This window comes from Mus caroli, chromosome 3 (assembly GCF_900094665.2).
Source record: "Mus caroli chromosome 3, CAROLI_EIJ_v1.1, whole genome shotgun sequence".
In the NCBI taxonomy this organism is placed as follows: domain Eukaryota; kingdom Metazoa; phylum Chordata; class Mammalia; order Rodentia; family Muridae; genus Mus; species Mus caroli.
The window spans coordinates 128,911,878-128,934,548 of record NC_034572.1 but is presented as its reverse complement, the minus strand read 5'-3'; the positions used below and the strand labels follow the sequence as shown (position 1 = coordinate 128,934,548).

At 42.3% G+C, this 22,671-nt stretch overlaps 1 protein-coding gene across 4 annotated transcripts in view; it reads left to right on the top strand.

Moving 5' to 3' along the window:
* Positions 1-22,671, top strand: part of Nfkb1 (nuclear factor kappa B subunit 1) — a 109,186-nt gene that overhangs the window by 19,305 nt on the left and 67,210 nt on the right. For 2 of the 4 annotated variants that reach the window (XM_021158247.2, XM_029474970.1), the window contains exons 2-6: positions 2,747-2,816; positions 4,338-4,377; positions 9,045-9,123; positions 12,954-12,991; positions 16,587-16,685. In XM_021158247.2, coding sequence (XP_021013906.1) covers positions 4,345-4,377; positions 9,045-9,123; positions 12,954-12,991; positions 16,587-16,685 — 249 coding nt within the window. In that variant the 5' untranslated portion in view covers positions 2,747-2,816; positions 4,338-4,344. Of the gene's footprint in view, positions 1-2,745; positions 2,817-4,337; positions 4,378-9,041; positions 9,124-10,399; positions 10,529-12,953; positions 12,992-16,586; positions 16,686-22,671 lie in introns of those variants that run through there. The other 2 variants (XM_029474971.1, XM_029474969.1) reach the window with 2 other exon arrangements.

Genomic DNA, 22,671 nt, shown 5'->3' with positions numbered 1-22,671 from the left:
AGTGTGGTAGCATGCACAGAAACATTGACTTATTTAAAAAAAGAAAGCTTTTAGAAATCAGCATTTCTGAAAAAAAGTTCATTGCCAACCTTTATCATTAGTGTGACATACTGTCAGACAGGATCACACACAGAAAGGGGGACGCTTCTGAAGAGCAGTCAGGAATAATTAGGAGTTTTGACAAATTCATACTTCATATGTTATTTAACACTTCTCAGGGCATTTTAGGCTCAATGATTTAAATTTAGATTCATACATGTCTAATGTGTATTAGATAAACTTCCATGTCACTGTACAAATCTCCCCATTGTTATAGCAATTCCATATTTAACTTACAGTTGTAGAACAAGAATGCAAACAGTTAGATCAGAGCACATCACAAACTCCTGAAAATCGACTTGCAGAATTTACGCCCTCTGAATATTTTACATGGTATACACTTTATGTGGCCATAGCCCTTACATTATGTTTTCTTCAAAAAATTCTCTATGGAAAAGAAGCTTTAACATATTTTATAATTTAATCTTTAGCAATTTATTGTGCGTGCAAGATACAAAACAAAAAATATTGTGAAAAGTCTCTTTTCCCAGTATCTTTGCCCCATGGCTAAAAAAACAGTACATTAAATGACACCTAAGTGACACCTGTTATGGTTACTAGAATTTTAAACCACCATGCCACCATACCCCCTCTGCGATTTCCAAGTGCACCTTCTAGCTGGTATCTGACAGTCTACTTTTCATGGTGCACATTGTGGTTCTCTGTGGATTATGGTATTTTAATGGGTTTGGAAATTTAGAGAGCCTTTTTCCCCGAAGAAATCTAACAGAACAGAAAGAGTTGTTGGTGTTGGTGGTGGTGTTTACAGTGAGTCAGGCCTCGACTGCCTATATCTCTGAACCTAGATGCTATACATTTACTGACAGGAATTCTCCTGACTTTGTCCTTGATGGCATACACGCATGGCTTTAGAATTCTCCACTCAGTCCAGCTGCTTCACCAAGATGCCCCTGTGTCAGATTGAGTTACTAGGAAGATTGCCACAGGAATGCAGGAAGCAGTTTGTTCAGCATTCATAGAATATGTCACATACTCAGGGCTTGACTGGTTTTGTTACATTGTGCTTTGTATGAAAACCACAACTCCGTGGATAATTTGTGGAGACCTAGCTACATTTTCTGCCTGGTGAGATCTTCCTAAAGTTTCCTGGTTGGGGTAGACAGATGCATAAATGAGACCCGGGCTTGTGTCTCCCTTTGTGTCTCAAGGACCTTCCTCAAAAGCGCAGGAACGAGCAAAAGGAAAGTGGGGGGAAGGCTGAGAAAGCAGGGGTACATAAGGGACTTTCCCACTGCTTTCTCATCCCCAGTTCCAAAGCTTAGTCGATATTTCAACATTTTAGGTATAAACTTGCTTTTGCAATCAATGCAAATATTACTCAGTGATTCATCCTTTCCAAGTGACTCTCGGTTTCTTTCTTTTGACATTTAATTTAAAATTATAAATTAGCATTTATATCATGCTAGAGCTGCAGTTACCTTTCAACACCTCAGTAATGGCCAAGGCTTTATGCGTCAAGATTCTAAGTCACCCAAGTGTTCCTGTAGTACCTTACGGAGTTAAGTTTTTAGCCACACATAATCTAGAAACCGTAGGAGAGGGGTGTCATGATGACAAGCTGCCCAGTATGGTCGTTTGTCAGACATTTAAAGTGGAGCCATCTTCATTAGGGCCTTGTGTAGGGAATGGACCAGGAGGATACCCTTAAGTCTGTGAAGTGCGGTTGGAGTTGAATCTTCCAAGTTGGAGTGAGACTTCTTTATGTTAAATTCCCCCACTCAAACTTCTACAAATCATCCAATTTTAAAGATGAAAGTATATTATATCATTTCCCCTTCCCCTGCCTCCAAGTTCTTTCATGTACCTCTCTCAGAACTTCATGACCTCTTTTTCTTTAATTGATGTATCTTTTTCTAAGTACAAAAAAAAATCCATCTGCCCCATCCATCTAACGTTACTTGTATGAATGTTCCCACTGGCATTGAGTAACCAATCAGTGTACATTTTTGGGAAACACAATTTCTCACACTCTAAGCTTTCCCTATGTGCCTGTAGTTCTTAGTCTAGGGTTGAGACCTCCTGAGCAATCTCCCTTTCACATTGCCTGTCTGTTGGTGCCATCCTTGTTCAGGTACACACAGAATCAGTGACATAAAGGTACAAAGTGGGTTTGGACAGTTTATGGCAATAATGTCATCTCCACCTTAGAAGATTGTCTTTGGATTGTTAGGAAAGAATATCATCACCCAGGTTAATGGAAAACCTAGAGTCATAAGGATAGTGTAAAACATTGTTTGTGGAAATTAATTAGTATCCAAAGTCACATACCAGGCAGTGGCAGAACCCTGGTGTTTTCAATGATGTCATACCCCTTTACTGCATCAAGTCAAAATTCCCGTTTTAACTTTTTTGTCTGAATAAATATGTTTAGTTGCAGCTGCCTAGAGAGTTTTGTTTTGTTTGTTTCATTTTGTTTTAAGATAAGAATCTTACTGTGTAGCCCTGGAACTCACCATGTAGACCAGGCTAACCTCTACCACAAAGACATCTACTTGCCTCTGCCTCCCAAATGCTGAGATTAAAGGCGTGTGCCACTACACCCAGCTCGTGTTTTCTTTTTAAGTATGTATGTAAATTGTGTGTTTGTGTGTGCCTGCATAAGTTTATGTATACTTTATGTGTGCAGGTACTCTCAGAGGCCAGAAGAGGGTGTCAGACCCCTTGTAACTGGAGTTTGTCGGTCGTGAGCTGCCCATGTAAGTACTGGGAACTGAATCTGGGCCTTCTGCACTCTTAACTGTTGAGCCAGCTCTCCAGCTTGTGTTTAAACATTTTCAAGTGTTTCTTATCTTCAGCAGCCCCACTTCCTTGCACACACCTTTGTGAACTTGTGCCAAAGGACTTAGAGCTCTTACTTTTCCTTTTTAGAGCATGGTGCTGGCCCTGCTCCATGTGCCCCTGGGAGTGCTCCAGAGCCTCTCGCACATCCCATTAGTCACGTGGTGTTATAGCACAGAGCCTTTCACTGGAAATGAAGCCTCAAGTTATGGGAATGTTACGAGATGTTTTCATTAGTGTAAGATAGGCTTTTGATGGAGGCTAGACAGTACATTGGATTGAAAACTAGCCAGCCTCCATTCTTCCATCAGCCTATGTTCAAGCTCCAAGGTGGGTACAACAGCCCCATCCTTTGATACAGAGTCTGTTCTCTCATGTGCTAGAAGCCAGGGCTTTTCTACATTTGGGTTTTATCCCGCATGGAATGCAATTTTTTAAAAAAGATTTATTTATTTATTATTTAACGTATATGAGTACACTGTAGCTGTACAGATGGTTGTGAGCCTTCATGTAGTTGTTGAGAATTGAATTTTTAGGACCTTTGCTTACTCTGGTCGGCCCTGCTCACTCCAGCCCAAAGACTTACTATTATACATAAATACACTGTAGCTGACTTCAGACACATCAGAAGAGGGCATCAGATCTCATTACAGGTGGGTGTGAGCCACCATGTGGTTGCTGGGATTTGAACTCAGGGCCTTCGGAAGAGCAGTCAGTGGTCTTACCCGCTGAGCCATCTCACCAGCCCAGAATGTGATTTTTGAGGTACAGATAGATGGTTCTATGTGTTCATCAGGGTCTCTGGGCGACTGAAGGCTGCCGAGGCTGATTATATTAATAGCTTGCTAAGTTCAGTAAGGTGGAGACTAAGTTTGATGTTTTCACTGGTTGTTTTCTTAGTGCACTCTTTAGAGTTACAGAATTTCCATTGCACTTTGACAAAGGCAGAATGACTCTCACCGGTCCTCACCAGAGGGCAGATGGTGCCGTTCTATGCCCACTCAAGTGTTATGTAAAATGGTATCAGGACCTCCTCAGCCTTTCAACCGAGTCTAGACAGTTCTAAGACCATCTCAGAGTTCATGAGAAAAAAAATGCACAAAAGGGATAAGAATATACTTTTCAAAGTTAGACTATAATAAGTAGAAGTGGCCACAGGATTCCATCTGGACCTGATTTTTACTCAGAGGTAGGACCAGCTGTATCAAACCGAGGACACTGAGCTTAGCCGAAGGGTTTAGATCCTGTGGTCTCCCTACAAGGAGAGGTAGATGCCAAGGAGGTACTGCACACATGATGCCCTCCTACAGAGGTCTTTTTTGCAGACATTTGTGGTCCCTGTAGAAATACAGCCTAGCCCTGCATATGTGCCAGAATTGTAGGATCTTTAAGATTCACTCCAGTGCTACAACTTTGATTTCCTGTTCTGTTTTGTACAGCTTCACCATGGCAGACGATGATCCCTACGGAACTGGGCAAGTAAGTCCTCAGCTCACTAGCAACTTTGTTTCAATGCGTTCTTATCCCAAACACACAGAGGCAACACTAGTAACTCAGTATCAAGCAAACCCTAAAGTAGTAAACACTACTGCAATTTATTTTCAGTTTTTCTGTTCTTCCAGAGTTGGAGAGGGCCCTTACTTATGTATTTTTGCATAAACTGTATATACTACATGCCAGAAAGTAGCCACTGAGTCAGTTGTGGTGATGAAGGTGTGACTCCAGTATTTCATATGGTGACTGGTATATTAAAAAAAATTGCTACTCAGTGAGATTTCTGGGGCTGCTATTAACATCGCTACAAACCTGGCGACTTGACACAATAGAAGTGTATCCTTTCATAGGTCTGGAGGCAAGAACTCTGAATTTGGGGCTGGCAGAATAGTTCCCACCTCCTACCGCTGCTGGGTGTGTTTAAAGATCCTTGGCATCACACCAGCTACAGTCTGTTGTTGTGTGGCTTTCCTCCACGTATTCACACATACCATCTCCTCTGTCTTAAAAACACATCACTTTTTGGATGGAGGATCCATCTCTGTCTAGTGTGAATTCATCTTAACATATATAAAGGCAAAGGCTGCCGTGTCCAAATAAGGTCACATGAAGGAGGAGCACTTATGAATTCTGAATATATTTTTTCAAAGGTACTGTAGTTAAGCCCACTGCAGTCTGTGGGAGTGAGTGTGCTTTGAGAGCGGCGCAGTGTTTATCATCACGTCATTGTCGCTGTCATCATAGGTGTGACAGCAGCCATGACACAGACTGACATGAGGATATCTGTATCTTCACTTTCCTTCTAGCTTTTTCTCTTAAAAATTCTAAACCCATAGAAGTGTTAGACAGTCTGATGAGTCCATGTTGATGGTTGATACTTCCATTTCTTTCTCTTCTCCCCATAGAGAATATAGGGAGCATAGAACTGATTCTTGAAAGCAGTTTCTAGCTGCTAGCATGATTACAGTGGTAATATTAAAAGTGGACTCTAATGATCTTTTAAATTATTTAAAATACTGGTATCTCTTTGCTCCTTAGCTATGTACTGAGACTTTATGCCCAGAACATTAGCATCCTAGAGATGAAGGGACAGGTGATATGCTCACTGGGTTCAGGACTGCATCCCGGCTGGAGTAACGGAACCACACTTTATACAGTTTGTGGATGTTGCCATGGTTCACTGAGAGACAGAAGCAGTGGGAGGGATTGCTGTGCGTTCCTTTAGGGAAAGAGCAGGTTAAGGATGACTTTGCAAAGGAGGACTAAGCTGAGCTTTGAAAGCTACAACCAGTGCAGGGGCACAATTTACCAAGGTAGCCCTGGCACAACGTTCATTACTACTTCACATTTAAATTTTGGTGGTAAGCACCCGAGACTACCATTTCCCAAATTTATGCTCGCAAAGAGTCAGCCAAGGGGTGGGGGAAAAAAAAAAGAGTCAGCCAAAAATAAAACTGAAAATGAAATATTTGGGGGAGACCTGGTGTTTCTATAGTCACACAGCCCCAGAGCTGCAGTCAGAGCTGCCATGGCCTGAGCCCTAGTAACAGCTGCAGTCAGAGCTGCAGTGGCCCTCTTCTTCTCACCCAGCAGGCGGAGTGAGCATGCACCATCCGCTCCTGACTATGTTATAAAGATGGTGGTACTGGGTGAACCTAAGGATGTTTTCTTTTATGGCAGCATGAAAGACACCTGGCAACCATACGCTCAAACCCCTTGTTTAACCTTTCACTTTTAATGGGCCTCCTCTTACACAGGCCAGCCCTCACCACCATGAGAGCTGTCTGCTTGGTTTCAAACCATGCTTTCCTGTCTGTACACAGGAAATCTTAGCAACCAGAGATGGTCTTTTATGCCACAAAAGAGTAAGACCTGCCGAGGACAGTCATTTTGAAAGTGTCTCATGTGGGCAGCAGTTCTGAGCTCATCAGCAGAGTGGACGTGTTCTGATAGTTCAGTTGTGGGGGAAGGGGAGGCCCTTGGAGGCTTTTAAGATTTTTTGTCTTTGGGTTGGTTTTTTTTCTTCCTGTCTTAAGCTTTAAGTCTATCTTTTCTAAAGTTTGCATTTTTTGAGGGAGGTGTCCTCCGTGTTTTAGCCACACTGGAGTTTGTTCTCCACCTGTCACCAAGCAAACACCACATGCCGCCTTCAACAGGACATCTGTCTTAGTGGGCTTCTCCCCCAGCCCGCTCACTGCAGACAGAGGCGGAACCACAGCAAAGGACTTCTTTGTGAGGTCATTCTCTTTGCTCAGAGATGGAGGCCTGGAGCTTATTGTAAAACCTAGTTTCCCATTCAGTGTGTCTTTTATGGTTAATAGCGAATGGCACAGGTGCGCTTTGCTTTTAAGGATTGAAATATAACACACTCTCTGCTCCTCAATTGAAAATTTGCATCCCTCAAAAGTGGATTTGAAGTGACTCGCATTTAAACATCACATTTTTAGGGGCCAGTAAGATTTTTCAGAGAGCAAAGTGCTTACTAAGACAGCTTGACTTTGACTTCCTCCACTACCCACACATAAGCACACACATGTTACACACATACACATATCCATCTCATGTTAAACACGCATACTACACATACATACACACTCTTACACTATACATACATGCACACCTTACACACACATACATGCACATACACTCAAACACACATACTCACACACTCTCACTACACATACATACACTTTCACACTATACACACATACATGCACACACACTCACACTACACATACATACATATTTTCATACTACACATGCATACACACATACTACGCATACATATACACTCTCATACCACACACACATACACTCACACTACACACATACACATTCTCACACTACACACACACAAATGTAATAAACATGTAAGCATTACTCTTCTTATTCTTGATTTAACTAGACATAGTAGGATTTGAGGTACCCAAGAATATCTAGTGATTTACTAATAAGGAAAAAAAAACCCAAAAAAACAAACAAAAAAAAAACCCTGTCTAGCTTGCAAGCTGACCAGAGAAAGTAAAAGAAATACTTTGGTTTCTATGTTGTCACTTCTGGGGAGTGAGACAGATAGTGAGCTCACACATACAAATGTGAATTTCTAAATGAGCTAACTGGGGAAATTCCTTTTGGAGTAATTATTAGTCGTAACTTACCAAGGTAGAGCTTAATTCTACCAAAACGTTATATGTTCACTTTTTCAGTTTTCTTGGTTGTGTGTTGTTTCTGTAACAAGTTACCATAGTATCTGAAACAACACAAATATCTTCTAAAGATTAGTTGAGGCATCAACAGGGCTACACTCCTAGCAGCGTTTATTTCTTGTCTTCCAAGCTTCTAGGGGCTGCCTGTAAGTCCTGCTAGCATCCCTGACTCCTGCCTCTGTAGGCCTGGGTGAGTCCTGCTAGCATCCCTGATTCTTGCCTCTGTAGGCACACTGCACTTTGATTTCTCACTCTCCTAAGTAGCTCACTTGGATATTCCAGGATAATCCTGTCATTTAATTGTCCTACATTGATGGCACATGCAATATATCTTTTGCCACAGAGAGTATAGGTTCTGGGGAATAGGAAGGTTCTGTGGAGTAGCATGTAGACATCTTTGGAGCCATTGTTCAGTGTGCCTTCATCTACTAAGTTCAGGTATTTATATTGTAATAGAAAATAGAGCCGGGCAGTGGTGGCACACGCCTTTAATCCCAGCACTTGGGAGGCAGAGGCAGGTGGATTTCTGAGTTCGAGGCCAGCCTGGTCTATAAAGTGAGTTCCAGGACAGCCAGGGCTACACAGAGAGACCCTGTCTCGAAAATTAAAAAAAAAATAGAAGAAAAGAAAAAGAAACTAGAGGCGGGAGAAAGTGAGCCCTGTGCTCCATCATGTTCTCAGTTGTATTGCCAGTCATTTTGTAAGTTGTATAACTCCTGCCTGTAATTCTTTCAAGGCCTTGAAGTTCTGTAGCTCAATAAGGACTATATTTATCATCAGAACAGAAGCACAGATATCTAAGATCATGTGCACGTATGTGCTGTCTGTAAGTGTACATGCACAAGTGTGTGGAGGCTAAAGGTCACTCCTATCTTCGATTTTGAGAAACGGTGTCTTACCCAACCCAGAGCTCCTGGATTCAGGTAGTCACTCAGCCAGCAAATCTTTGTGTCTCCACCTTCCCAGAGCTGGGACTGCAGACAAATGCCACCAGCCCAGCTTTTCACTTGGGTACTGGGGCTCTGGACTCAGGTCCTTGTGCTCTACAGCAAGCACCTTATCAGCTGGGTCATCTCCCCACCCTCTGGGATGTAATGAACTCATGTTCCTGAGAGGCTGCAAGATTCAGATCACTCATTCTACACATTTTTCTGAAGGGTCCAGCATGCCTGAAGCTCTCTTGGCTCCAAAGATGCACAGCTTGTGGGATCCACCAGGCCCTTGTCTTTAGTGACCCCATAGCCATTATTCTCCTCAAATTTCTTTGTTACATAAGTTACATACACAGCAGCCTAAGAAGGTCCCAGAAAGGCAAGTTAAAATTTTGATTTCAGGAATCCTATTTTTACGTTTTTATTTCTAGTTTTCAATCGTGTAATTAGTTTTCTGGCTTTGTATATTAGTGCAAGAAGAGAAATTAAAATATTTGTATTTTCTGCTTTACAGATGTTTCATTTGAACACTGCTTTGACTCACTCAATATTTAATGCAGAATTATATTCACCAGAAATACCACTGTCAACGGGTAAGAAAAACACCCCCTTTTCCTGTTGTTTTGCTTTCCCTTAAAAATATTTGGGGTCAGGAGTCAGGGAGATGTGGATCAACCAAACTAAGTATATATGAAATTACTATAAGGAAACCTGTTACTTTGTGGGTGCTTGGGACCTAGCCCAGGTCCTCTGGAAGAGCCGCAAGCACTTTTAACCACAGAACCGTCTCTTTAGCCACAACAGTCTCTTTTAAAATTCAACAATATTCATAGGAAGGAAGTGGTGATCCGTGTTTTAAAACCACCCTTTCAGTATGCTTTCTGGAAATGTGTCTCACAGAAATGCTCCGGCGTGCGCGCACACACATTGTTTTAGCAAGTGTGGTTTCTGGTCTCTGTTAGAATACCCTGAAGCACTGTCTTCACCCAGTGTAAGGACTTTCCTCTTCTCCGTATCTCATTACCGCAGCTCACAGAGAGCCAGTCTCAGCCCCTCAGTTCTGTATCTGAGGGCCAGTCTTGTCAGCCAGGACACGAGGCTCTGGGGAAACAGTAGGAAAGTGACCTTTATATTCTGACCAGACCACGCATACAGAACTAATCCTCCTGACATGACTGCTAATTAACGAACCCACAAACTGTTTAAGGTCGTTTATGCTATAGCACACGGGCTTCATTTAGACTCATTATTGACTGGCAGGTGCGTAGCCTCGGCCTGATGGTTCTTTTGCTGCTTTGATCACCTGTTGGAGCTAAGCCGTCTTCAGCAGCCACTTGTTAGTTGGTGGAGATGCGTATAGAAGTGATTGTCCATCATTGAGGTGGACAGCAGGTGCTTCGTGATGTAGTTTTTATCATTCTCATTTAAAATGACTATGGTTATGCCAGCGCCTGCCTTACAGAAAGTTTTCTACACACGTGGGAGGAAGGAGAGTTAGTATGTCACCCTCCTCACTGGTACCCAGAAGTTACACCACGGAGGCCTGACTGTCCTTACCCCAAACGCGTATTTCCTAACCACCACAGTTTATCTGTAATCTTGAGCTGTCCAGCACGCTCTAGGTCGCCTTCTTGTGACCAAGTAAATGCAGGGGAGGCAACCGTGTTTCCTGTGAACTTCTAAACTCTGAGACCCCAAGAGCTTCCTTTAGCATTTCTGCTTTATTGAAAATGTTGCAGACTCGGTTCTGCCCTCAGGGAAAGCACAGGTTTCTAGAAAATGCCTCTAATTAGTTAGAATACTAAACAGCATCCTGCAGGCAGACGATGTTCTAATGTGTTCTCCTTTTCCTTTGGTTTATGGACTTAGAAATAAAGTTATCCAAAGAATCATCTCAGGAAGTCGTTGCTGTTCATATCATTGCACTTCTGGAATCTTCTTTTCCATAGTGTTAGAGAATCCTTCAGAATTGCATGGAAGACGCATTCTTTTCCTGCTGTAAGGGCTCCTTGTTTGCACTAGCTCTCCGGCTCTGTTTCAGTGTGTTGTCCTGTTTTTATAGTCCAAGATGGATGGGACATTTTGTTCAGATTTTAAAGGACTAGAAAGGTTATCTGCGACAGTGTTTGCTTGTAATTTTCATGTGGATTTTTTTTCAATCTTCTCAACTTCTTAAAATCTCCAAGTATTAGTATTTCTAACCCTGTGTTGGGAACTCTCTAACAAGGGACAGCTGATAGGTCTATGTCATTTTGCTGTGATTTAATTTTCTTTTTACAATGGAAGATCATTTTTTTCTGGCACAGAAATGTAGCCAACAGAATATTAGCCTTGAAACAGGTATCTGTGTATCAGCTCCAGTGTTCTACTTCACTGACCCTTGGGTGTGCTCTTCCAAGGGTAACGATTGCCCCCTCTCCGCATGGACCTTCACATATGTAAGGAAAGCCTAAAACCAATCCTGTGAGTGTTTCAGACGGGCTGTTAAGAAGGAAGAGACTTGGAGCCTAACCCAAGGATGTCTCCTCTGCCTCCATATTTCAGCAGCATCTTATCCAAATACTACCACCTTCCTGGCCTGGCTTCTCAGTAGGCTCTTTTGGATGCCTAGAGGAAATGTATATTTTTAATATTGTCATACAAACTGTCTAATATGCCTAGCATGAAATATTTTTCTAATCAGTTTTATTTCCTCAGAAAAGTTAAATTCTAGCAGTTTTCTTTTTGAAATTTAAAGTTAACAGTTTCCTTTCTAAAAGTTTGAAGGGTCAAGGGATGAATCCCATGAGACAGAAGAAGGTAATTTGCTTCGTTACTGACCCCAGTAACCACCCATCTGTCTTTCTTGTTTGGCTTTGAATTAGGTTTCCAATTGCTTTCCTGGTACAGTGTTTAGGCTTCCGTGTTATCTGATCAGTCATAATATTGAGAAGGTAAAATGTATTCTCTTTGAAGTTACAGTTTATTAAGAATTACAACCTGAACTTTTATCTCACCTCAAATTTACTTATGCAAAATAAGGCTTAAGCTTCAGCCAAGAGAGTGAATTTTCAAATGAGCACAGAAGTGTTCTTCTAGACTGTCTTCAGCTTCAAGTCTTAATTTTCACTCAAACAACTATAAAATGTCGAATATGTTTGTGTATTACACAGCTATTGGTTATCATACTGGGACATAGAAACCATCTGATGTCCTTATGGAATTTTTTATCATAACATTTATATTTATGTTCTCAGAAGTTGTGAATTTATTTTGAAATTTCAAGTCAGATATCAATGGTATATAAATTGAGCCTTTAGGTCCTTTTCATAGTAATTAATCGGCATGCATTTATCTTCAATTACATTATTTTTGGTATTTTATCATGACTCTGGGCTGTTTTAGAACAGAGTTCTTGTGAGCACGCACTGTTAGATACTTCATTATATCTGCATCAAAAGCTATGAGTAAGATGCCAGGGTCGTGGTCCATGCTTTTAATCCCAGCACTTGGCAAGAAAATCTCTGTGAGTCTGAGGCCAACTTTGTCTACATAGTGAGCTCCAGGCGAGCCAAGGATACATGGTGAGTCTCTGTCTAACCAAACAAAACAAGCCATGGAGAAGCAAGAAAAGTTCTTCAGGTCTCACAGAGGGCAAGGAAGAAGCCAGCTAGGCAACAGTGGCTGTCCCTTGGCTTGAGGTAAGGGAAAGACTACAATTCAGGAGCAGTGTTAGGAGAGACAGGTGGCCCAGGATCTCCCTTCTGTGGGTTTCTAGCTTCAGTTCTTCATTTAACACTGGGCAGTTCTCTTTGAGGGAGCAAAGTAGTCTGCGGGTGAAGGCCACCTGACACCACACCTCTCAGAGGTGCTCCCTGCACTCAGCTGTGTTGTGCCCTCAATGCTTGTTGACACATGAGTCTGAGGGCTGCTCGTATCAGAATCTCTGCCAGCATTCAGACCTTTTGTTCTGTCCAGTGGTGTACCGTTACCATTCAGAAGAAGCCACTTATTTACCGCTAGTCACTTAAACTATAAAACTACTGTTAAAGTAAGCTGAACTTAGGAGCAGGAGCAACTGGTCAGCAGTTTAGAGTGTCCAGTTCTCTTCCTTGGGACCCAAGCTTGGTTCCTACTATCACATGGCAGCTAACAACCACCTGTAACTCCAGTTCCAGGGCATCAGACACTCTCATCTGACTTCCTTGGGCACTAAGCAAAGCACTTATGAGCAAAAAATAAGATAAATATTTTTTAAAACATTTATTTAATACTTCAAATGAGAACACATATCAGTAGAGCACATTTCACCTATAAAAAAAAAGATTTGAAATCTCTGTTTAAAGCATAACTTCAGCATTTGGCTTGCTTTGTATTTCATACAAGATTCCAGAAGTCTCACAGTTTTCTTTTGGTTTTCTTGTGTTGTGCTTGTTTTTAACAGATGGCCCATACCTTCAAATATTAGAGCAACCAAAACAGGTAAGAAAAAAGGGGTCGGGTGTTTGGTAATGTTACCTCTCATGGTAAGGCTTTGGTCTCTGAGTAATAGTTAAATCTGATGACAGAGGTAAGTGTTTTATCTGAATAATCAGCAGCCTGCCGTGTTATGCAATAACTTCCTGTGTCTACTTTACATTTTTTTTACAAATGGCTTTGAAACATCAGTTAATTATAAATCCTTGGTAGCCTGTCCTTCTTCCAGCTTAGCTTATCAGCCGCTTCCAGGGAAAGCCCTGGAGAGTCTCATTCATGAATACTCACACACACACAGGTTCACAGCCACTCTGATGCTCTATTGCTCATGGCCATGCCCGCAGGGTACCCCTCCTGCCTTCATAAGCTCTGGGCCTTTTCTGTGCATATAATGTGTAGCTTAAGGCAGTAAACGCACTGGGAGACATTAGAGTGGACTGTGAGATCCCTCCCCCACCCCTCTGGCTTTAGTCCCAGCCTTTTTGAAGCAAGGAGAGGATTTTTTTGTTTGTTTGGTTGTTGTTGTTGTTGTTGTTGTTGTTGTTGTTGTTGTTGTTGTTATTTTTGTTTGTGTTTTTGTCTGGCTCTTTCACTTTCTACTAAATATTGTGCTCACCAGCTGAAGATTGAAATAGCCTCAAAACTGCAAATATGCTCATTAGAAGTTGCGTGGCTCTAGTACTGTAAGAGAGAAGAGAATCTTTAATATCTGCCAATAGAACATTTCAGTCATTATGGGATGGAAGTTATGGTATAGCCTCCCACAGAGTGAGAACCAAGTCACTAGATCTCTGGGAGGATATGCTCATCACAGCCGTGGCGCTGAAGGACTGTATACCTGGCCTACCGCGTTGTGTCACCCAATGCCTTTTCTAGGCTGTTCCTTCTTGTAACTCAAGAGAGTGGGTTAACACATCGTATTGACACTCAATGCTAAGAAGTGAATGCTGACAGCATTCGGTGCTGTGCTGTAGAATTCTGATGTGGTCAGCTGTTAAATAGGAGAAGCATCTTAGGGATGTCCACGCTACTTTGTAAAGCTGAAATCAGATGGAAATGTTTATTATAAAGACAGCAATGTCACATGGAACTTTGGGGCATTGTTTGTTTGCCTCCTGACCCCCCACATACACACACTTATGCACATATACACCCTGCCCTGGGCTGCAGATAACACCTGCCCTTGCTTTTTCTCCACGTCCATCTTTGTAAAGATGATTTCTCACATAAAGTCACTGTTCTCGGAGCTCTTCAGGTAGAGTTGTGTTCTGTCAAATTCTGCCCAGTAATCTGGAGTCCTGGAAAATGTCCTAGCCTGGAAGATTTGGTGAATTCATAAAACTGATGAGCCCAAAATGTACCTACACATCAAATAGACTTTTCAGATTTTAGAAATTTTTAAATAATTTATTTAATTGTATTTTATGCGCATTGGTGTGATGGTGTCAGAGCCTTGTAACTGGAATTACAGACAGTTGTAAGCTATGATGTGGGTGCTGGGAGTTGAACGCAGGTTCCTTGGGAGAGCAGACAGTGCTCTTCTGAAACATTTCTCTAGCTCCCCCTTTTAACAATATTAAAATTGCATTGTTTTATTTTTTAATGTGTTGCTGTCTTTGCCCCCACCCTGTGTGTGTGTGTGTGTGTGTGAGTGTGAGTGTGTGTGTGTGTGTGTGTGTGTGTGTGTGTGTGTGTACAAGCATGTCTATGAAGGTTGGGTGACAACTTTTGGAGTTGGTACCCTTCTACTATGTGGGTCCTCGGGAACAATCTGACCCACTGAAAAATATTGCCAGCTCCAGGACCTTATTTTTCTAAGCATAGCACTATGATAAAATTTTTAATGTGTAGCTTGTTATTATGAACCCCAAAGTCATAGGTATTTATGATGTATTTGAATAGCTAGTATAGTTACAGAATTTAAAATTTAATTCATTTTGTGTGAATATATAAAATCTTATATGTGTAAAACATCATGTTTGATTGCCAGTCCGGTTTTATTTTGGTATCTGGCTTTAGTGAAAGTAAGAAGGTTATATGTAAGTCAGGCTTTTTGACTGGATGTATGGAGTCTCTCTGAGGTTCATGACTCGTTTGAAGTAAATGGCGTTCCTGAGATGAATAGGGATAGATGGTGAACATTTAATTTCAGAATACTAGGATTAGAAATGTGTCCAGAGCGTGCATTTTAAGACTTCCTAATTTTAAGTTGTTATTTAATTTAAAACATTAGTTTATTTCTGAGACAAAAATGTCTGTAGTCATTGCTGGCTTCAAACTAGTGGCAGTTTTCCTACTTCCCCTCTCTAAGTGATAAGGTGACAGGTGTGAGCCACCACGCCCAGCTCAAAGGCATTGCTCCAGCCGAACAGAGCAATACACATTACAACCTTCAGAATAAATGCTGCCTTGGATAGGACGATCAATGTTCTTATTCGACCAAGAATAATACATAGTGTCACACGCTGTACAATAAATCATGCTGGTTTCAGGGTTAAACGTCACTCTCCATAAGGTATGAAAGGGCACAGGTACATATTTTTCCAATGCCACAAAGAAATTTTGTAATTAAAGATAAGGAACCACTATGTTAAGTTTTTGAGTTAGAAATGTTCTTTTTCTTGGAGGCCTTTTGGATGATGAAAATGAACCAAAGCACAGACTACATGTTTTTAGACTGTCCAGTTCCATGGCATGTTTCTCACTGTTAACTGTTTATTCGTGTTGTGTTGTGTTGTGCTGTGTGAGCTTTGTACTGCTTTGTTTAGAGGCGGCAGGGTCTCAACAGTGTAGCCTTGGCTGGCCCCAAACTCACAGATCTCCATTTACGTGCCTCTGCCTCACAAGCACTGGGGTAAGATGTGTGCCAGTTATAATCTGAAGGTGTGTTTGAATTTTCTCAGTTAAGTGGATCCCCATTCTAACGGGCAGCCCATTTGGGGCTCTTGCTGTTATACATGCTATTGTATAGTTTGGGGGCGATTGAGTTCAAGCATTATCCAGACTGGATCCCAGTAATATTAATTTTTACAAGCTTTATGATCTTATTCTTTGAAGTGCTCAGAAGACTGCTAGATTCACAGTGTCGTAGCATACGGCATGCCTGTAACACAGATGCACTTAATCCTCCAGAGACTTGAGGCACCGGGAGAAGGGGCATATGGGTGGGGAGCACCCTCTCAGAGTCGAGGAGGAGGAGGAATGGGGTGAGGAACTTGGGGGTGATGTAAATAAATAAAATAATTCTTAAAAAGACACCTCTATGGTCTGTGATCAGAGCAGATAAAGGAACTCCTTTAAGTAATTAGCATAACTTTTACTGATGGCAGAGCGGAGAGCTTGGCAGCAGCCATTGGTAACGAGAGGCTCCAGTTGAATAAACTGTAGCGCGTATATCCAAAGGCTTAAACTCTTCATCACTCCTGTGCTGAAGGTGCGTGCCTGGCTTCTCCGCCACCGCTCAGTGCATCATTTTCTTAGTGGCTGTTAGAAAGCATTTCTCGTCTGCAGAGTTGTCTTCCACAGTTTTGCATGTTTAGAGACTTGTGTGTACGTCTGTCGTGGTCGTGTTCAGTAAATACCGCTGTGTTCACCTCTGCAGAGGGGATTTCGATTCCGCTATGTGTGTGAAGGCCCATCACACGGAGGGCTTCCGGGAGCCTCTAGTGAGAAGAACAAGAAATCCTACCCACAGGTCAAAGTAAGTTTGAAACCTCTGCTCTCACTGCCCAGGAGCAAAGCCAAACGCTTCAAGTGAATGTCTGGGATGTTCCTTTGCCCCTCAGCGGGAGTGTTGACATGGTTCTTAGAATTTTTAAATAGAAATTCATCTCATAAAAATGACAAATCGTCAAAACACCATTAACATCTCCATTTAAGTGAGATGGTTCCAACATCAACTAAGAAAAACTTAACTACCTCTCCAGTGATCTTAAAGCTGTCTTTTCATCTTAAAGTATTTTTAAATAGTCTCTGATGTTTTAGTAAAACTTGGAGCCAGGTGTCATAGTCCATACCTGTAGTCACTGGACTTAAGAGGCTAGCAACTGGAATGTCAGATATCCCAAGCTAGCCTCAGCTACATAGCATGCTTGAGCTCAGCCTGGGCTAGGAGAGACCCTTAACTCATAAGAAAACCAAGAAAATAAAAAATGTCTTTGAGACAAATTTCAAATACTGGGTTTATAGAGATTTCATGACAATTCCCTTGACAGAATATATTGGCTATGGAGTATATTAATTATTTAAGATAATAAGTTCAGACCCAAGTGATGGAATGAACAGGTTGTAAACAGGCTTATCTCACTGACCAAACATATAAATACACAAATGTCACTAGCATGTACTTCACAAGGTGTTTTAGAGTTTCAATGAGGAAATATGTTTAAGTTCTCTATAGAGAGCCTGACAGAAACCGTGTGCAGCCACCATGAATGAGTTCTGTAGCATGGGGGGCAGAGGGGTGGGAGGAGCTTCACTGTCTTTAGCTTGGGGGTGTCGGGTGTAGCCTCACTGTTTTTAGCTTTTTACATTGTTGATCTAATTGAGACTTTCTTTCTCTAGTTCAGAGTTTCTATTTTCCTAATCCAGTGTTGTGTTTCAGAGACTGACAGTGATTTTGCAAGGAAATAGTTAAAAACTTTCGAGTGTTTTAAAAGGTTTTATTTATTTGGTAATCTTGGCTTAGACTAAATGTTACCAGCAGTAACCGTTATGGCACTCCAGCCTCTGTCTTTCTGCTGGCCTCTGTCTGTCTTTCTGCTGGCTTGAGATCTCAGATGCTCTTGCCCTCAGCTGAGCTGACACTGGGGAAGTTATCTTCGGTTTTGCCTCCTAGGTTGCTTGTCCCCCTTTTAATGTTGTACTTCCAGGCTCAGGCCTTCCAGGTTCTTGCCCTCTGTCTAAGACAAAAGAACCATACCATCCTTTATCTTTCCAGTGAAACTCAACTCCTGGCTTGGGTCCTGAGAGTCACATTTTCATTTTAAGGCTCCCAGCTCTAGTTGTGGAATGAGCCGTTTTTTTCTCAATAAAGGTAACTGAATGTGGAAGTGCAATGGCTTTAGTGCACAGAAGGCCACAGTTATGTTAGACAGTGTTTTTCATAGAAGTCGAACCACGTCGGTGAAGACAGGGAGATAGTTAGATGGATGACTGAGCGATAGCGGAGGAGATGAGAGGAATCGGCCTTAACTGTCACGATTATGAACGACACCAAGACCCACTCTGCAGCGTCTGTAAAATGTGCCCAGGGATACTGCTAGGATTCCAGCACAGAAGCCTGAGCGCCGTGTAACCGAGGGGACTCTCTATCTAAATCTGGGTGTGGCTATGCTTTTCCTCTAAAGGCAGGAGAGATTGGACTGCTGATGCCCTGGAGGGGCAAGAAATGAAGAGTGTCCTCCCTCCCATTCAGGTGGGGCAGTAGACAGAGGGAGGAAAGGAGGGGAGGATTCTCTGGTGTTAGGTCTAGCAGGTCTTCTAGCTGAAGGGAAGGTCTTCCGTCAGTCCAGCATACTTCCCAGTGTCCTCTGGAAACATGCACACAGCTAGGAGGCAAATGCTTTCTCAGCTTTCTGCGTCTGCCCAGTGTAGTTGACTGAACACCTGAAATTTCCCTCAGGACAGTCTGTGGCTTCCAGTCCTGCAGAGGCTAGGTAAGGAATGCAGAGCAGAATACCGGCGAAGAGAACGGTTATTCCACATCCCTGGTGGGCCTCCCATCTGTTACCTCCTGTAGCCTTGTTAACACCGAGGAGCTGAGGCTTAGGTTAACTGGCCCCCTTCAAAGGTGCAGGGCTTCTTTCTCCTGCAGCTCACTGGCCCTCCCATGTGAGTGTGTGCAGCTCAGGGGCCAGGGGCTGAAGAACAAGGCATGAAGGACTGATAAATCAAGGGAGGATGAGCATTCTGAACAGCAAAGAAGAAACGGGGGCAGAAGTCATCAGAGGTCAGATCTAGAATTTCCTACCTGTGTGTGTCCTGTACAAATATTGTGTGCAATTATGTGTCCTTATCTGCACCAGGGTCACTGAACATCCCTTGTCAGCACTGATACTGATCATAAGTACTTAAGTACTGATGTTAGGAGAAAAAAGTAGGGTTTTTCTCTATTGGCCTTCTACCAAAAAAAAAAGAAAAGAAAAGAAAAGAAAAGAAAAGAAAAGAAAAGAAAATATACATTGTGTTCTATTTATGAACTCTTTACATCTGTGGCACTAGAATTCTGTGGTCCACCATGCATGAAAGATGGGAGTGTATGTAGAAAGACGCTTCCAGGGGTATCATGGCTTACTGCATACCCACCCATAATTCATCATAGAGGTGGGTGCAGGCACTTCCTGAGGGAGCGACTTTTCCATAGCCTTGCACATGCACCTGCAGGAAGTCTGTGTCTTCAGACTCACCTTTTCTTCACCCCCACTGACAGTCTCTGTCTCCCTGGACTCAGGCCCTCTTTCCCTGCCCCGCCTCTTCAAGCACCCCTCCCTGCTGTCCTTAGGGAGCGTCCCTGCAAGGTTAGTGGTTGATGTGATGTGAAGATGGCAGTGAAGATCTGAGGGCTCTTGAAAGCTTTGGGAACTGGTCGTGACTTAAGGCTGCAGAAACCAAGCTTTGCTTTACGGAGCTTGTAAGCTTACATCTTGTTTGGGCCTCTACTTGTTTGAAGCATCGGGTTGACTTGCAAGTTAACTGGAGGAATCTCCCAAAACCAGCACTTCCTATTAGAAGTATTTCCACGCTATGGTAGATACTGGGATGCAAGCTCAGTCGTCACCCCCCACCCCCACTCTGAGGTACCACCTTTTCTAGAACTCAGGCCGCTGTACTATGTGTATGTTCCTCTCGTGTAGTTGAGAAGAAAGAACCTCTTTGGCTCTCTAGGATCTTGTTGTAGAAGTCTTCACGTTCTTCTTATTTCCTCTCTCTCTTTTGATTAATTTCTCTGGGATTACTGGTTCCTGTGTCCTCACAGGTGTCATGAACGGTTTCTTCAGATTGAAGCATTCCTTCCACTGCCTTCGGGAGCTCCGGGTGGGTGAATAGTCTCTTTTAAACCAGCTACTTCAACNAAAAAAAAAAAAAAAGCCGGGCGTGGTGGTACACGCCTTTAATCCCAGCACTCGGGAGGCAGAGGCTGGCGGATTTCTGAGTTCGAGGCCAGCCTGGTCTACAAAGTGAGTTCCAGGACAGCCAGGACTACACGGAGAAACCCTGTCTCGAAAAACCAAAAAAAAAAATAAATAAATAAATAAACCAGCTACTTCATATTTCAAAAATATTTTAAGCATACAAGTTGTACAAGTTCTATATAACAAATACCATGTACCAAAATTAATAAATTTAATAGATGATAATATTTTGCCTATTTGCTGTCTATCTGTTTTCTCTCTCTCTCTCTCTCTCTCTCTCTCTCTCTCTCTCTCTGATTCTCTCTGAAGTACAACATAGTTACAGTGGGAGCCCCCACTCAGCCACTGCTCTGTCCTCTTGTCCTCTTTCTTTGCCCAAAGGAAAACCACTGTTTGGAACATTCTTTATCTGAGATGCATTCATATCATATACTAAAATCACTTTCAAGAAAGTTACTTTTTACTATCTTTAATCCAAAGTTTTTTATTATATATGGTGGCTCCTTTTCAAACTATATCCAGGTTAAAACTGGGCCCCCTGAAGATTAAACACTGATTGCTTTAATCCAGTCTCTTCCTCTTTATTGTTTGACTAAAAATGTCTTCAATCACAGTGTGGAATTTATGCTGACCCTTAAAGCAAAAAAATCATATTCACGAGGAAGCTAGGGAAAATAAATATCCAGAATTTAAGAAAGTTTTCCACTTTTAAAAAATGGAGTAATCCACTGTCTAGCCTGTAAGCTCTCCCTCCAGTGTTTGCTTGGTTCTGACTTCATCTGCGGCTCTTAGGAGAACAGGAGAGACAGCAGAGCTCCTCTGGGCCAAGCCTGTCACTACCTGTTCTTGACTCAGCGAGGAGTGCCAGGGAAGGCTCACTGCCCTCCTTTTCCCGAAAGTGGTGCAGAAAAATTTTAAATCAAAGTGTCTTCCTTGAGCAAATGGAATTGGGCCAAGAGGAGAAGCCACACGTGGCTTTAGGAATGCGCCTGCAGCCCGTCCTCACTTGCTTGAGTCCTTCTGTGCTGGGCACCTTGTGAACATTGCACTTGGACGTCAGTGTCTTTCATTTCTAAAAGACAGTTTATTTGTAATCATCCAATGCCAGGAGGTTGGAACACAGTGATGCTAATATGATGATTCTGATCAGCTTTGCTGGCAGCTGCCCTGCTGCCCCTCTCCTGGGGTTTGATGGTTAAAGAAAGGGTTTATTGGAATGTTTCTGTGAACAACAGCTTTTGGCTCCATTCTCCCACCTACTGTAGAGTGTGCACTCTTAAGTGCCTCTCACTGAAAACTCCTTAATGTTAAGTTTCCGTCAAGGTTAATAAAGCCTGGCTGATCTGCTGTAGGCTTGAGGATATCACATATCTTTGCAAAAGCGCCCTTTCCCTTGCACAGGCTTGTCTGCATCCGGAGGCTTGCCATCCTAAAGATCTAGTTGGAATACTAATTTTGAATAATTTAGCCTGATCCAGTTACCTAACATGCCAGGGGGAAAGATCACCACAACAGATTGGGCATTTAGAACCTACCTAGTTCATAGCATTTATTAGAATGTCCTTTGACACTTCCAAGTGTTTACTGTGCTCAAATAAAAGAAAATAGCTATGTTCCCTACCAATACTATAGTCTGTGCTTTGTAACACACACACACACACAGAGTTTATTAAAACAAGTGTTTTGTAACCCAAGGTTCATGGATCCTTTTGTGGTTTCAGAAAGATTTGCAACTTCTGAGTCTACACATAGAGTTTTATGTATATTTGTATGCATTTTTAAAGACTCAAACATGTGTAAAAATAATGCTGAAGGGCACTGGCTTTTTTACAGCAGCTGATTAAATCGATCTCTCCAATGTTGGAGGGATGGGGGCAGGGGATGGCTGGCTCTCACTGTGTAGCTTAGGCTGGCCTTGAACTCATCATCCTACCTCTGCCTCCAGAGTATTGAGAAATTCCAGGGATGCAACTGTCTTGAATGTTTTTCTTCTTTCTTTTTTCATTTCAAAACTTTACATTTACACTTTTTATTTTTACCCATTTTAGGCAAGTTGAAGCACTTTGTGTTTCTCAGCATGTAATTCAAGCTAGTTGCTCTTTAGTATTCCATTGACTGGAAAAGATGTGAGATTTAGCGCCTCCTCACACACACACCACCACCAGCACCACCACCACCCACACCCGCACTTTTCTTTCTCTCCTCCCTCCCCTCTCCTCCCTCTCTGCCACTGCCACCCTTGTACTGACTAAATACGATAGTTCAAAACAAAAAAGAAAAGATAATCATTTCACTGATATTCCCTCAGCACGGTGGCAAGTCCTGCACTACCAGGAGGTAACATCCTCTGCGTGACCATAATAATCTAGACTTCTGCATAACTTTTCTTGTGCATATCCCAGACGTTTTGCGATTGCCTCCATGAATAAAATACTGACTTGTTAAAAACAAAAACAAAAACAAAACAAAACAAAAAAAACCAGCCCTTTAAACCATGGTTAGCATTAGAAGTTGGAGAAAGCTGCGGACTGAAGGAAACTGTTGAGCAGTGAG